Below are 17176 nucleotides of genomic sequence, written 5' to 3' on the forward strand. Positions count from 1 at the left end.
ACTATTTCTGTGTTTGCTTGGACATAGGTTATTACATTATTAACTAGCTCAAAGACCCTATGAGGACCTACTTTCAGTTTACTAGCAGAGGCCAAGAGGGTTTTAAAGATCCAAAGCACTCCGACATGGTTCCTAAGGTCTTTGGAAAAGAGAAACAGGCTGACAATAACACAGATCCTCCAAACAGAGCACAAAAACTGCTTTCCCATAGTATTAACCATTGTTTCACTCCGGACTCAACTGGTGCCCAATTGTAGTCAGACATTCCTCCCAAACAGATGGTAGATGGCATCTAATGATTGTTTTGGGGACTTTTGACCACAGTTTGGGGTACGGGATAAACTTGAGTCTTCACCCAGCTTTATTTGACACATCTGCAGCTTTTTTAAACGTTTGAATATTTGCCTGTACTGTAAATATGTGAAAGTTCAGATGATAAACTATGTGGTGCAACTCCTAACTTGAATAGCTTGTTTTTTGTGTCTTTCCCATTTTGAGGAGTGTCTAAGGGAAATGAGTCATCTGTCACTCACCTCAAAGTCATACCTCGTGGAAACAGGACGTTATGGATTAAATTTGTCAACTAAATATGTCTACAAACATCTAAAATAAACTTTGCAATTAGTAAATAGTATAAATTAAATTGTCTCTATCTGATTGGTGCCAATAATTGTGATACATTGTGGGTTGTTCTTTTTAACACATCTTTACAAGGGTTGCCAGTATATTTGAAGGGTGGTGTTCAAGATTAAGCTCTTCTGATACTGCTGCATTTCTAGTACACCTTAATATAAGCAACATTAAGAGCCACTTGTGCTTTCTACTTTTTTAAAAGTGTGCATAGAAAGAATGATTGTAGCCAACAATAATATGTTTGCCACCTTCTCATTTCTGTACCATCTTTTATACATCAGTTTGTATGAACATATTTGATCCAAATGAGAGGAATTTACAATTAGATGGTTAGAAGACATCATTTCAGTTACTATTTAGGTAAAGAAAAATTATTTTTACTTTTTGTAACAGTTTTTAGCCTCACATGGTAAATGTTGAACATGTTAGACTAAGGCTTACCTTGATTTTCTGCATAGTTTGTATAATTTAAAGGTTTGCAATGTGACTCAATTACAGCTAATTCATTTTTGATGTTTACATTTAAAGTTAATGGCGTTATGCTAATCTTTGGATAAAATACATTTATAAAAATCCAATTACAATCATTCAGTAATCTATCACGTAAGGGCCAATAAATGTAAAAGTACAGTTTCTAATTTTCTGTACAGATTTTTTGAAGTTAAAGCAGTGGTTTCGTTTAGTCTATTTAATCATTTAAACTGTTCTGTATGCAGCCAAGAAAATCTTATACTTATCAGAGCTGAAACAAAAAGTAATACTTAAATACTTTGTTTTGCAATTTTCAGATAATTTACATTTTTGTTCCTTTTAGGTTATGAAGTAAGAAACAGCATTCAAACATATTATATTCTGAAGGTATGACCCACCTTGAGGATCTACCATGACCTGTCTGTGTGCTAGATGCGCCAGGCGGCCTTTTTCTTTTTTGCCGAACAAGCGTCCAATGGATGATTTGATCCCTTTTTTCTTCGGCTGTTTGTGCAGGGAGTCTTGGCTGCTGGCTACGCTACTTAGGGCACTGGCTTCAGCCTCCAGAGAAGCCACAATCCTGAGGGCAGAAAATAAAACAGACAATGCCAGCAAGAAAGAAAAGTTTACATTTGTAATTTTTTTAAATGTTTAAGTAAAAGAGAAAAGTCTGATTTTTAAATACTTGAGCAGAAAACTTACCCTCGTGCATCATTGTGCGAGGAGGCTGGCAGTGTGTGTGTCATTCGTACAGTGCGAGGTGTTGGAGGAGGGGACGTCTCACACTTGATGGTGGCCTTGTCCTCTCGGCCATCCTCTTCCACGGCTGCTATCTGAGTGACGAGGACAAAGGGGTGCAACATGAATCAAGAAGACCTGACTGCAACCAAGTCAACAGTTCCTTCATGGTGCCATTACAGCAACCATTAAAAAGAAGCATGAGACCTTAGTGTAAATATTTTTGAAGAAATGTGCTGGTGCTCCCTTTACCTTTCTTCTGTGCTTCCTCAGATCACTGGGCTGTCGAGTGGGGAGATAAAAAAAAAGATGGTAATGTTGACATGTCTGTATGCATGTGTCAAAACAAGGAAGAAACAGTAAACAGCATACAAAAAGATTGGCTCTTGCACATAAATATCATATGCCACTAGAACCCTATGAGCTATTGCCAAAACCCTATTCAGAGACAACCCAGTCATTTGATCAACAACAACAAAGTCTTTAAAAGAAGACATTTGCACATCATAACCTTGTGCAGTCATGGTGGATTTGCATTAAACATTTATTTTTAGAGCAAATTCTTCATCTTTATGGTCACATCTGGACTGTTAGAACCACAGGTCAGTAGGCAGACAGACACGCTGTCTGAGTTGGATATTTTCTAATTAGAAAAGGTTTGATCAGAGGTTTTTAGAGGTCTCAAAAGAATCAGCCATTCAAGTTACTGAAAATATTTCACAATTGGAGAACATTCAAAATAACTGCCATGATGCCCAAGTCTGGTGCTCCAATCAAGTTCACCCTGAAAGCAGATTGCAAGATGCTAAAAGAAGTCACCAAAAACCCTAAAATGTCATTCCAGGACCTACATCAGGCACTTGCTACTCAGGATGCAGATATTCAGGACTGACTGCAAAAGCTTAACCTTAATGGCTGATATGCAAGCTTATGAAAGGATATGAAAACTTTGTTTTCCAAGAAGAAAACTGGCGTCTATAAGAGAGAATGTTGACTTATCAGGACTTCTGAAATAATGTTCTCTGGACAGATGAGTCTAAAACTGAATTATTTAGATTTCAGAAGATAGGCCATGTTTGCCACGAACCAAACCAGCATTTCAGGAAAAACAACTCATACCAATTTGGAAACACTGAGGTCAAATGTCATGATTTGGGGGTACTTTGCTGCAGCAGTAACTGTCCAGCTCAACTACATAGAATCCAACATGAATTTTACCAAGTAAGAGAGGGTACCCTATAGCCTTACTGGATGCGGCCTCATAATCACCCAAAACATACTAGTAAACCCACCAAGGACTGGGATCAGTCAAAGATCTCAGATCTTGATCTTATGGTTATGTGATTTGGTTGAAACAGGCTGTGAATGCAAGAAACTCCCTCAAGAACCTCTCAGCTGCAAGTGAGGAGAGGGGCAAGTATTCCTCAGACCAATGTCAGGAACTGGTAGATGATTACAATAACTGTCACTGAAGATATTTTAACCACAGGGGCTAGCACTAGAGGATATGGTGTCCTTATGTTTTTCCTCAGCAGAAAAAAAACCATTCATAAACAACAAGATTAGACATCATTTAAAGATTTCTTAAAAAATAACTAATTATCTAATCTTGTGTCCCAATTTTTACAAAAAAAGAATGTGTATGATGGGGTGGATTGGTGGTGTGATAGCCTATGTTTATAACTTACCAGAGTCATCACTCCCATGCGTTCCATGTCCCGTGCAGGGCTTCTAGGGTCCAGTTTAGGGGTGGAGTGACCACTGGGTGGAGAAGATGAGGCGAGGGAGGACGCAGTGGCTGAAGCAGTGATAGAGGCTCCATGATGGTGCACACGAGCCAGGTTAAGACCTTCCAGGCTGACGCTGGCCACCCGGTTCTCAATCTCCTCTGCTCGTAGCTCTGTTGATTCCTTCTCCTCCTGTATCAGCCTGAACAGAGAATAGGCAGGAGTTCATTTATTTTGCTATAAATGTTTTGTTGCACAGAACTTAAAGCACCCATTAGAGGACTTTTGCTGGTAATAACAGTCCCTCTGCTTTTAAATTGTGCACCTCTAGAAGGCCCAAAAAAAGAAAGCAATTGCTTTAATGTTTTGCTGTTATGTTCAGGTCTTTGGGGTGTACTTCTGAAGATTTTCTTCACTAAAGCCAGAAAATGCCTAAAGTGTGAGGCGAACTAATTAAGGGCTGAACGTAAGGTAATCCGTTTTAACTATATCCAGGATCTAATTCTGTAATTAGCTGAGAAGAAAACTCCTAGGATCCATGATTATTACATTCAGTCAGATTAAAATAAAGTGTACGCAAAAGGAAGGTTGCACCATTTCTGTTGGGGTGAATGCAAATTAGCAACAAGCTCATCGACATTGTGCCTGGGGTTATGAATGCTTATCAGCACATGCTTATTACAGCATTAAGAACTAAGAGGCAGCTCACACTTCTTGAAACACTCCTTGCAAACAGCAATGGTTTTTGGAACACAGGGAAATTACTTTCTTTTTTTTTTTTTACCATGTCCTGTCCAGCAGAGTATCGCTCAGAATTGTTGTCTGAGTGCCAAGAAATTGCCCAACAGATTTACTTTCACAAGCAGCTAATGCTTTAAAGCTCTGCTTGATATTTATAAAAGAAACTTTATTATAAACTTATTTGGGAATATTTCAATTGTTACGGACACGGAGACTGAAATGAAAAGGAAAAAAGAAGCTCAAAAAAGAGAGAGCAGGGGCAAAAGGGAAAAAGGGGAGAAAAGGAGGAAAGAGTGGAGGAGGGAAAGAAGGATGAAGAGAATACAAGATTACACCCTGCTTGCTTATACACCCGCAGCTGTTTTTTTTTTTTTTTTTTAACAAAATAGTACATGGTAATTATGAATGTAAAATGTACCCAATATAGAACATCTGTGTATCTGTCAACACCTGAAGCTTAACACCTGTGAGTATGGGTGTGGACGCGCTTTTGTATACAAGGTTTCTCCACAAAAATATGCAATAGCGAGTGTGAGGACCCACAGACCTGCCCCATGGTCCCTGGACGGACAATGAGGAGATCTGAGCCACAGACATCCAAAGGCCCCCCAAAGCACAGGAACCCCAGGAGAACCACCGCCAGGACTACTGCAACCCCCCCAGAGAAGAGCAGTGGAGAATCCCAGGGGAACCACCCAGCAGTGACAGCGCAGAAGCCCCAGGGAGCTGCAGCGACGAGCCCACAGGCCCCGCCAGCAGCCGTCCACGCCCGAGCAGATCCAGCAATGGACCCAGAGGCCCAAGACCCCGGGACACACCACCCGACAAGCAGAGGCCCGACAGAGCCCAGGGGGCCAGACCCCAACAAGCAGCCACCGGGAGTGAGCCAGCACACACCAAAGCACCCGGCACTGAACACCGAGAACCACAGGTACCCCAGCGGGCAGAGACTCCAACCACCGGCAGGTAGTGTGGCGGGGAGGAAATAGGCCCCCCATTATATGGGGGGGCTAAGCTGATCCAGGAGAGGGAGCAGTACAATACCCAACTTGTCACAAAAAAAAAAACAGACGCACACAGTCACAATCATCCACTCCCACCCTCATGTATACACATAAAATAACACGCACCCAACGTAAAGACAAACAACAATGGACGTCATACACTCACTCGCACTCCCCATGCATACTCTATACTCCCAGGTCCAGGTGCCGGTACCCCCTAGGGGAAACCAGTCCCCGGACCCAGGAGGTGGTCCCCTTCCCTCCATGGACAGAGACAGGCAGACAGTGCCGGCACCGCCAAGACCCGGGTGACCCCGGCCCGGCTCCCACCCCCCCGCCCCGAACCCAGTCCCCAACAACCCCCATCCACCTCCGGAGAGGGGGCTATGTACAAAAGAGGGGTCCACATGGCTCAAACCAGCCCGCTAACCGGAGCCGCCCCAGGACGGAGCAGTCCCGACCCCCCAATGGGCCAGCCCCAACAAGGGCACCGATATCGAACACATGGCACCCGAACCCACGAACACCAAGAATCCCCTCCCCCACAGGGGCACACCCCACAGGTGAACTCCATGGCTGAGAAGCCGATGAAGCCACACCCACACAGCGCAAGCTCCACACACAACCCCACTCTAAGCACCCCCACCGCACCCCACTCCCCCACCACACAGTGAACTGCAATGGCAAAGCAAGGGCTCCGCATAACGCCACCCCCGCCCACTGGCGCAACAGGGCAGACCCCACCGAGCACCGTACCCACAACAGGATCCCCGACCCCACACCATGACGGGACAAACTCATCCACCAAGAGGTCCCCGGCCAGCGGCAGGCACCCAGGGCCAGTGTCCCCCACCACGGCCCCCCTCAGCCACAAAAAACACTACATCACTGCCACTGCAACGACCGCCCAGGGAGAAACACTATCCAGCTCAGCTCCACCATTGCCGCTAGCCGATCTAAACGCCGGTGACTCCACGCCCTAGAAGTGGACACAACCCCTCCACCCCACAGGCTGAAGCCCCTCCACGCCATCCCCCAGCCCACCGCCCCGATCCCCTCCCGGACACGACAGCCAGCAGAGCACCGCACCTCCAAGCCCGCCCAACCCCCCAGACAGCGCCAGGAGCCCCAGACCACCAGTCCACGGGAGGGATACATGCACCAGCCGGGTACCTGGGCCATGCAGACCAACCGCTCCAGGCCAAGCACAACCCCCCAGCCACCCCGGTGCAGTCAAAAGACATGCTCCGCCGCCCCACCCACCCGACGGCCAACCGCAGCCCGGCGCCCGACCATGGGCCAGAACCACAGAAGGAAGGAGTGGAAAAAGGCCACGGCAGCCCCAGTTACCAGGCACCCCGCAAACTCCACCCCAAACCCCGGGTGCGCCCCAGCCCGCCGGCCACCCGCACCCCCGCACGGCGCACCATGGCCCAACCAAGCAGTCCAGCTGGCCATACCCTCCACCAAAGCGGGGCCACATCCCAATCAACGCCGGCTAAGACCCCCCTGCCGGAGCCCGGCACACCCACAGCTGGCAGACCAGGGCCCAAAGCCAGTGGCCGAGATCCAAGGGAACCCAAGCGATCCCGAGAGAGCCGAAACACGTGCCACAGCACCAGACAATCCCCAAGACCCGACCCCCAACCCCAGCCCAGAGAGGGCCCACTCCCTCTCCCGGGCTCCGAGCACAGATGGGAAATAGCAAACGGGGGTGTGAAAAGACCCCAAGCCTGCCTCCGCCAGCTCAAATGTGGTGTTGATGCGTGTTGTTGTAGTGTGCATTTAAAAAGAAAAAATGGTGGCGAAGAGGGTCTGCTACACCCCCACCCCACTCTGAACCCTCAATGTCTACATGCAATTATACCCTTAGAGGTGAGCGCAAGCACCAGAGGTTAGGCTACTAGAATATCCTCCCTCTTGATGCCATTGAGTGCGCCCACCCCCAAGACCCTACATGTGAATGTCATGAAAATGTTATAAGTGAGAGTGTCTAAGTTGTACAATAAAATTGGGGCACAGGCTGCCATGGGACTGCAGAGATGGAAAACCCTTGTGGCACTCCGATGGCGCACCCACACCCCAAGGCCCTCCATGAGTGGTATTGTAATGGAGCTGGCAGAGGGAGGTGTCCGGGGATGAGGAGGGAAGGACTGAGGGGCAAACCACTCTCCCAGGGAGCCAGCTCCCCGGCTGACCCCAATAGGCACCCCCGTTTGCCGAGTCCCAACAAAGGAGGGAGGCATAGGCACATCTGCCGGGCAAAAAACTAGGGACAGGTAACAGGCCCCGAGAACCAACTGAAAACCGGGACCAACGTCCCCTGCCCCCCCTGAAGCACCCAGACCCTCAGACCTCGATCCCCAGCCCCGTTACCCAGTCCGCCGCCCGAAGTAGCCACCGACCGACAACAAAAAGGACCCAGCCAGAAGCGCCCAAGCGGCCAAGAATGCGGCCCCACTCCAAACAAAGGAGCAGACCAGCCGGGCCAGTGCAACCAAAATCCACCACACAAAGGAGGGCACATGACCAGCACGCCCAAGCCACCCCCGAACCCAAGGGGCAGAGCCAACAGAGCACCCAGCCCCCGATGCCCGGCACCAGACAGCAGCCACAACTAGGCAAGCATGGCAACAAAACACATCCCACTCCAACACCAAGGCCGCCACCAAACTGCACCCGACCCAAAATGGCAGGCCCACCCAAATGCAAGCTCCAGGCCAGGATAGGTACATGCACCCTCCCAGACAGGCGAACCGAGACCACCGGGCCTGCTGGGCAGTCAAGCAGACCCCACGATGCACCACCCCGCCCCCTACCATGCCCAAGGGAAAGACGCCGGCCCAGCAAGCCGAAGGGTGCCACAGAAAGGCCCCAGCACACGCAGCAATGAGGCCACACCCCCGTCCAGAGATGAAGACCCACCTACATCCAGGTCAGCCAAGCAAAAATAATAGAGCCGAGCCAGACCACAGATCCCCCCCGAGCCATCGCCACAGCAACACCACACTTCCTTCTGTGCATTCGTAGGGGCACGGCAAAGACCACTAACCCCAAGCACACACAACCCACCAGGAACCATCCAGCAAACAAGCAAACCCCACCCCAGTACAAGGCCGAGAAGCCCGACACAAGCGCAGAGCTAATTGACGCCCGCCCTGCCGCACCCACGCCTGGAGGTCAGAACCGCCACGCACAGGACCACTGCCCCAACACCACAGCACGCCATACAGTGGAGTACCCCCACCAGCCCCCCAAAAACAAAGCTCCCCATGAAAGTGCACCCCCACGAAAAGACCCGCAGCATCCAGGTCCAAGTACATGCCCGACATCCATACCCCTGCCAGAATCAGCCCCGCAAGAAGACCCACCCCAAGTCCCACAAAAGGCAAGAGAGCCCACAGAGCCAAAACCAAAACCCATCTGGAAGCCGAGACCAGTCCACCCCGAGACCAACCCCGGCCAGCCTGCACACTCGAACCATGCAGACCCCTCCGAACTCCCCCCCCCAAATAAAACCAAAAATAATTCTGAAAGAGTGCCTTTTGATACAAAACTTGTATAGCGATGTCTGTCAGGTACCGTATCTCTTTGTTGATAGCATCCAGCTGCTCTTGAAGCATCATGGCCAGAGTTTGTGCATCGGAGTGGCCGCTAGGGGATAGAAGGTCCATGGAGCTAAATAACGTTTCCCTGTCGTCATCATCGATGTCCGACATCTCGGTGTCGCTCTCAAAGTGATGGCCTCCCAGAACACCAAGCTGCTGTGAGCGCCATTCATGCTCCCCAAGTGATTTTGCCTGGACATGAAAGTAAAGATTCAAGTTCTAACCAGTTTCTAACAATTAAAAATACATCTTCTTGGGAAATGTTTTAATGATGTGATCATCAAAGGAAAGTTTTCTGAGAAGCTCTTAGTTTATTTAGCCTTCTTTACATTCTTTATCAGATTTAGATTTGTAATGCTTTTCTAAATGTAGATGTAAACATGAGACCTAAAAAGAACACAAAGCCCAGTACTCAAAGAATCATCTAAGCCCCTATAATTAACGGACTATACTTCTAAAAGAAACTGATGCCAGTTATGACACTAAGAAATACTGTTTTGTTATGAGCTCTATTACCTGAAAAATCTAAAAGTGATTGGTATACATTATAGTGCTGTAAAAAATGAGTTGCCCTTTATTTCTTCTGTTTTGCTATTTAGTCACACGATTTTCAGATCAAACTAATTTTAATAGCAGTTAAACATAACCTTTAAGTTAAGCTTAAAATTATGCATACCCCGGGCAGGTTTTTGATATAAAATGAGACCGGCATCTTTCATAGTGTAAAAGGAATATAAATAAAAAATGTTTTTGTAACAGGAGCACTACCAAAATATTTTGGGGATCATCAAGATGTTTTCTGCTCTCAGTCGGGCCTTTGTGTTCTTTTGAGTCAGCAGTTGCTTTGACCTTGAAACCCTTTTTTTTGCCCAGTCAGTTTCATATTCTTGAATCATGAACCCCAACATACCTGAGGCAAGTGAGACCTGCAGTGCTTTAGATTTTGTTCTGGACTAAAGTGGAGAAATTACCTTATCTAGGTTGGTTTGATAGCTATTTGTTCTTAATGAAATCATCATTTACTCGGGTTATCTTTGTCTGATAACATCTTTTTTGATGATCTGAGACATTAATTTTGGAAAAAGCAAAAAACTGACTAAATCTGTTCGCAGCATTTGGTTTTTATGAGACTGTATGAGCACATCATATGACAACTGAGTTTGAAGCTTATTTACCTCTTTCTGTTTTAACTAGACTGCTAAAGTAAGACTGAAAATAAATATTGGTTACTTATCCTCTGTACTACATAATAAAACTATATGTACACTAATTAATGAGCTACTCAGCTCTGTGATTTAAAACAAGTCCTATGTTTAGCTTTGAGTTACATCAGCTATCAACAAGTAACACTCAATACTAGTTGTAGGTACATAAAGCATTTTCAACATCACCAAAAACACAGGAAGCAGATTCAGTGCACTTAATGAAATGGGAAAATAATTCCAAATAAGACATTCAGGATTAACTTATTAACCCAATTTACTGTTAAGCCTTTAGTTTAACTGAACTTCTCTGTGGGCTTAGTTGTTGGTTTAATTTAACGGGTTAAATGAAGTTGGAACCAGTTCCTTTAGTGTGCTGCATATTTTCATTTGATGATTCAGAAACAAAGTTTTTATTTTTTTATTTTAACAAAACTAACAGCTGCAGGTGAACTGCCTGCACCTCACCTTTGTTTCGCGGAGACCTATTTGACCCCTCCTTGGCCGGCGGATGACTTTGGCTGAGCGGTAATGGTCCGACTGGGTTTCCGCCAGAGATCCCAGAGAAAATCGAAGCTCAGCTGATGTGTCAAGATGAGACCTAGAACACATTCACTCAATTTAAGCATTAACTTCTCTTCATCGCTACCCTAAAACAAAACCTGGCTGTATTTAAGGTGAATTACATTTGAACCTGTGTTCTGTCTTTAGACCAATCCCTAAACAAGAAATTGTCAGAGCGGTGATGCAGAAAATGAAAGATGAGAATGGAAAAATGTTCAGTTATGCAGGCAGCAAACCAATCATAACTTCCCTCAAGCATAATGAATGTTCATGGTTGTGTGGGGTTAAGCAAACAGAGGGTTATGCACACGTCTGTGCCGTTAAATTGTCTATGGCTGAGATTAAGAGTGCTGATATTAACGCACCACTGTTCTAATATTATAAGTTCATGGTGCATAAAAGAAAAACAACGATATATCTGTAGAAATACCAGAAGATCAGTGTAAGCAGAATTTCAAACTGTGGTGTGACAGAGTAAATCAGATGGTTCCAATAAGCGGAAATACTGTGTGAGTGAGTTTTTCTTAATTTCCTGTTTAGTTACTTGATGCCCCACACATAAACTACGGTTTTGGCCTTTTGTTGCAAGGTAAAAAAAAACATCTTATCCAAAGCCTTTCATAATATACAAGCCCTTACGTAACAATCAAAAGCTCTGCTCACCAACAGACTAATGTCTGGACACTAAGCTATTCTAATTTCAAAGCAGCTGACTAATTGCCTTTGTGCTCCCAAACGTAAAACACTGGATCTGAATCAACAGCAGATTCATTATCTGGATTTTTCTAAAAAATTCTAAAAATTGACTGCAGTTGCTGAGTAATGTTGGATTTTTAATGATCGCCTTGAGCCAAAACATTTGTACTAATGCCAACCCAGTTAATGCACTGTAACTGTTTGCTAATTCCCTCCCTTAGTGGTCATAATTAAACTCAAAAGATCCGTTTGGTTTTGAATCATTCAAACTTTAGAAGTCTTCTCTAATTCTGGTCTTTGGGAACCCATGTCCTGCATGGTTAGGATGTTGTCTGACTCAAAATAGCATCAACATTTCCATAATGTTGATATGTCATCTGAAACTATTCAGGAGAGATTCCCAAAGATCCTGTGGTGAGTGTTCCACAAATATCTGCTCCAGAGTGCACAGACTTCCATAAAATAGATTGCTTTATGAAGTAAAAAAAAATTAAATTAACACTGATTAAGAGGCAAAACATCATTGTTTTGATCATTTTCAGTTGACATTTATCTATAAAACTCCAGATAGATGTGAAGGGTGATCAATAGAGTTGATTTTTGCAAGAAAACAAAAACGAATTAAAATAGAGATATTTGCCCATCAGCAACAAAATGCTCCTTCTTCATGTTTACTTATAAAAATCAGCTGCAGCGACTTATTTTATTTATTAATTTTGATTTATTTCTGAGCCAAAGACACCAGAATTCTGACTTTGCTTTCAACCACAAGTGGGAGGTGGGATTCCACCTTGCAAAATAAATATACACTTTATCAAAGGTGATGTTTATGTTATGCATCACAGTCCAAGTTTAGCGTTTCATACATAGCATCAATTTGGGAAACTTTTGACTTTTTTCTTGATTGTTTTGTGCTTGCTTTGTTTCTTTAACACTTTTCTAGGATGTTTCTTGCCTTTGGATATGGAAATGAATAGAGTATTGAGTAATGAGTATTATGAGCTAAGAGCCCGAATACAGTTGTTAAGGTTGTACAATTCTGATAAAAGCCCTTTAAGTTTAGCAGGAGGCTGTAAATAACCATCAGCACAGTTGGATGGGGAAAAGGTGGTTTGCTGGCATGCATTAATTCACTGTTAAGATTTCCCAGGGAGACATATGGTGCAGGCCCAATACAAAGAGATTCAAACATGCAACATACCGAGACAGAGTGGGTTCTGTGAGGGAGCCTGCCCTCAATCTATATTGGTCGAGCTCTGATCTCAGCTTGTCAATCTCGTCTGCCAGCTGAGACTGGACAAAACAATTTGACATTACATTCCTGGTCAAACAGCTGGATGTCAAAAAAGATGCAAGAGTCTTTTATCTTTAGCATTTATTGTTCCTAAGCAAACCTACTGCAATGTGTAAAGTTATTTCTTAAGACAAACTTATAAAATGAACAAAGCTTTGAAATCAAAATAACTTCTTAATAAGTGCAACATACTTTTTCCTGTAAAGACTCTTCATACTGTTTTCTGTATCCTTCTGAATCCTGAATTAACATGTTCTGCAAAAACAAGAACAAAAGGCAACATTACATGACTGGGCAGAGCTGATACAAGTAAGTTCCCCCTTTTCATCTGCAGACCTTCTCTTCCAGAGCTGCCATCCTCTCCTTCAGGTGAAGCTGAAGGCGCTCATTCGACTCTGTGAGGAGTCGATCCACTGTGTCCGAAAGTCGCTTGTTGTGCTCTTCGTTCATCTTTTCTCTTTGTCGAGCCTAGAGGGTAAAATACAGCAATGATCAACCAGACTGAAATTGAAGGACTGAGCCTAAATAAAGGCTTTCTTGTTAGCTCTCAGTCACTGATCATGGATTCAATAATACAGTAATTGCAATTGTTTTTGTAAGATTTTCATAAAAAAATATGTATACTTCTCTATCACAGTCACATTTTTCTAAACAATCTATGTTACATTTTTAGGTGACAATGTTAGAAACTGTGTATCATACAGTTAACAAAAAAAAAAAAAACAAACATAAAAGGTTGCAGTTTACTGGCCAGTATTAATTACATGTACTAAATAAAAAACAAAATATGCAACTTTATTCTTCAACTTCTTTTAAACCCAGTCACAGAAGTTTTTCAATTGTGAAAACCTTTGAAAATAATTTTTCATCTACTGTTCCACCCTTTTTTGGATCATGTAGCTGTGGTACATGATTAAGATACTTTTTAAGACAAAGTTTATTTAATTTTTACAATTCATTAACATAATTATATTTACAGGAATAAAAACAAAATCTGTTTTTGAGTCAGCAGTACAATGCTGCCTGTTGATGTCTGAAGTGTGCTTTAATTATGATGCCATTTAAATCACCTCTGAGCAGTAGGTTTCTGAGATTTATTCATCAACCTCTTTAAAAAGGTCACAAGACATTAAAACACCCCCCTCCCCTTTATGATTTTATTAAGTAAAAGAAAGTAAAGGAAAAATGCATTTAGCCTATAAAGTTAGTCACTTGACTGTTTGATGAAAGCTAAACAAACTAATTTAAACAGTAAAAAAAATATCATGTGATGTTTCAACTATATGTTTCAAACTATAACCAAAAACAACCAAATCAGATGTGGCACAGTTCACTGCATACCTAACTTTTCCTAAAAAATAAATGTGACTAATGCATTTTTTTACAAATATTTTGTTGATCAGAGATTCGAATAACTCTTAATTAGCAATGCATAATTTTATGTTTCCCTGGGGTTAAACAAAGAACTCAATTTTCTTTCGCCACAGGCCACGACGCTTAACAAGAACACACAATTAACTTATAACCATGGGCAATAAGCAGGTCGGTAACATGGTTAGAAAAAATATCCAAATCCAGAAATGTACTTATTTTGTCATCCATGTAAATTAGCTTTTTAAACATTACACTCTCATCCAAATGTTTCACTCCTGAGGCTCCATGGTCTTAATTTCAAAAGAGGAAACTGGTATAAGGTTGATTTATTTAAAACTTGGTCCAACGGTAAGATCCTAAAAACACATTTATTTAATTTAATTATGCTGAGAGCTTTCCAAACATTTCATTAAAGTTACTTCTTTCACAAACCTGTTCAGTTTTACTGCCATCTTTTCAGTCCTTCATTCCACTTATGACAATATTTAGCCTGCCAAAAATAATAAATGAAACATTTACAGCACAGTCTGTTGTTCTCCACTGAGCACCTGAGCTAACTTCTAACTATTTAACACTTCCTGAGAGAAATGGGTGTAAGGCTGTGGTTCTAAAACATAACATAAAGCCTCATCCTGGACCTTTCTTGGACTGTCATCTTTTGTTCTTTTATTAGTATTAATATTACAGTTATTACTAACTGTATATGGTATGAATATACTGCCTTCATGTATCTGTTTAATTAGTTTATATAATATCACGTGTTATTCAGAAAAATAAAATAGTAAACTAGTTAATGAAACACCTGTGATTAACTTCTATGATTTTTATTTCTTATACTGCACATTTAAACAACCCAGAACTGTATGTTTAGAATCAGCACAGAATATATGAAAAAGAAGCCAGAGGCTTATTTTACACTTTCTACTATGAATTAGTGGCACCAGTAGATATTTTCCTGGTGTATTCAGCAACAATTTATTCTTTCTACATGTAGAACTGGACTATAGGACTGGCTGCAGCAATGAGATGCAATGTTATGATCTGAAGAACCTTTTTAATGTGTTTAGTAACTTTTATTTTGTCTGAACTAAAGGACCAGATATTTTTCACATCATGATTAATCCAGCTAGAAGCTCACAAAGAAGATTCCTACTATTTTCTATCACGGTCAGGCCATTTAACTTTACCTGTAGCTCAGGTGAAAGTCCCAAACATGACCCTGATGATGCTCATTAGAGTAAACCTCTGCATCATGTCTTGCTGGGTGAACAAGTTATTAGCTTTAGCTTTCGATCATGCCAGTCTGAGTCAGCTTTCAGGCTCCTGTGCGCAAACACGGACCAGACTCAGCTCTCCGGTTGGCTCTGCGGTTGCTCTGAAATAAGCCCTGTCCGACAGCTCTGGACTGAACAGCCGTCCTGAACTTCTCCAGGATGGACAGAGTACAGGGTGTTTGCGCAGTCGCGGTGCCATCTGTGTGCTCAAACAACAATTTTTTGTTTTTTTTCTTGTAACTCATTGCCAGGTTAGGTGAAGTGGGCAGTGATTATACGGAGCACAACAAACAAAACAGATGTTTTTTTTTTTAGATAGAAATATGAAATCCAATGCCATTTTGTGGCTTAGTGCCACAAATTTCGTCTTTTAGGAGATCCGGGGTTATTCAGAAAACCGCCAAGTTCTAACGATGCGCCTGTTCTGCATTATTTCTCAATATGGGATGTTTTCCTTACTGGATAAATGTGCTAAAGGTTTGACTTTTCAGTGGCTAAAGTGCATCAGGCTTCTGCATTAAGTATTTCATTTAAGGCTTTTTTACACATCTTAATAAAGGCTATGAATAAAAGGTGATGGCACTATATACATCTTCAGGTTTCATTTGCTTTCATATAGTGTCGAAAAGGACAAAAAAGATCAATTTTAAACAGTCTAGTGTTTCTGTATGATGCAGCAAAATGTGACAGTCTAACAGAAATGCTGTGAACATGCTCACATTATCTTAAAATAAGTTTGACATGACTGCATGATTTGTGATCACTATTCTATCAGCAGAGCGTGTGAAACACACGTTTGGTCAGGCTTCAGAAGTGATAAATCCAAAAATATTTGTCATCAGTTGTTGTCACATCAAGCCGGCTGCCTGGTTAACGTTGCCTGGCACGATTCCTCCGCGCTGACTCACCCTCAGCAGCTCCTGGTTTTTCTCCTCCAGCTGGCACTCCAAGTGCCTCATTCGCTCCTCAATGCTCCCATGACGCTCCTCCGCCTACAGATGGATTAAAGCATGGAGGGGACAGAAAGAAGGGCCACAATGACATGCCTATTCAAGAGCCTAAAGGGCAGCAGAGAAAATCAGAGACAGCTACAAAAGCGAAGCCCTTAACCAGTAAGTGAAAAACAGATGCTCTTTAGGAAGCATAACTAGGGAGAGCAATCTGAAACAAAAGAGTGAAAGGACAAAAAAAAAAATCACAATCACTGGAATAAAAGGACTGAATAAAAGAGGAAGAAAGCCTCTCCAGCACAGCAAAGTAAAAGCTCCTGCTAGGAGTGCCATGCAGCTGTCCCATTGGTGGCTGAACAGCAAAAGCAGAATCCCAGTAACCAACTGCCACTAAACAATGAGATAAATAGTGAAATCTGTTCTCTACAGTAGATGGCAGTAGCTGCAATTCCCCATAGGGCTACCTTCCTAAGAATGGAGTTCATGTCTTCAAGCTTAGCTTCCATAATAAAGTGATAATCATCGGGGGAAGAGGAGAAGCTGGAGTCAGACTATGTGGCCGAGGAAAAGGAGAGGGACACGTTGAAATATCATGACATGACACACCACACACACACACACACACACACACAGACACACACACACTGCACAGAAACATATAGAGAACAGGGTATCCATGAGAGTGTAAATCCATGTCAAGTTGGCATTCTTACCTTGGTGAGGGCAGCTATCCTCTGGGCAAGTTCTGCTTCTACCTCTGGAAGAGTCTCAGCTTTCCTCATAGTCTGCTGAAGCTTTTGCTCTGCAAGCTCTAGCCTCTCCTGCAACTGTCTGTTTTTCTCCTCCATCTGTACACAAACAAAAAACAGAAACATAAGTACTGCCATTTGTTTCAGTCAG

General features: G+C 43.2%; 1 protein-coding gene across 12 annotated transcripts in view; it reads right to left on the minus strand.

Moving 5' to 3' along the window:
• The window catches only part of ppfia2 (PTPRF interacting protein alpha 2), a 222827-nt gene that overhangs the window by 23298 nt on the left and 182353 nt on the right, over positions 1–17176 (minus strand). For all 12 annotated transcript variants that reach the window (XM_047390065.1, XM_047390062.1, XM_047390063.1 and 9 more), the window contains 11 exons: positions 16990–17124; positions 16235–16318; positions 13015–13146; positions 12871–12933; positions 12586–12677; positions 10593–10725; positions 8897–9114; positions 3531–3771; positions 2095–2124; positions 1807–1937; positions 1503–1684 (listed from right to left, as the gene is read on the minus strand). In XM_047390065.1, coding sequence (XP_047246021.1) covers positions 1503–1684; positions 1807–1937; positions 2095–2124; positions 3531–3771; positions 8897–9114; positions 10593–10725; positions 12586–12677; positions 12871–12933; positions 13015–13146; positions 16235–16318; positions 16990–17124 — 1441 coding nt within the window. The remainder of the gene's footprint in view (positions 1–1502; positions 1685–1806; positions 1938–2094; positions 2125–3530; positions 3772–8896; positions 9115–10592; positions 10726–12585; positions 12678–12870; positions 12934–13014; positions 13147–16234; positions 16319–16989; positions 17125–17176) is intronic.

The sequence above is a fragment of the Girardinichthys multiradiatus genome, chromosome 17 (assembly GCF_021462225.1).
Source record: "Girardinichthys multiradiatus isolate DD_20200921_A chromosome 17, DD_fGirMul_XY1, whole genome shotgun sequence".
In the NCBI taxonomy this organism is placed as follows: Eukaryota; Metazoa; Chordata; class Actinopteri; order Cyprinodontiformes; family Goodeidae; genus Girardinichthys; species Girardinichthys multiradiatus.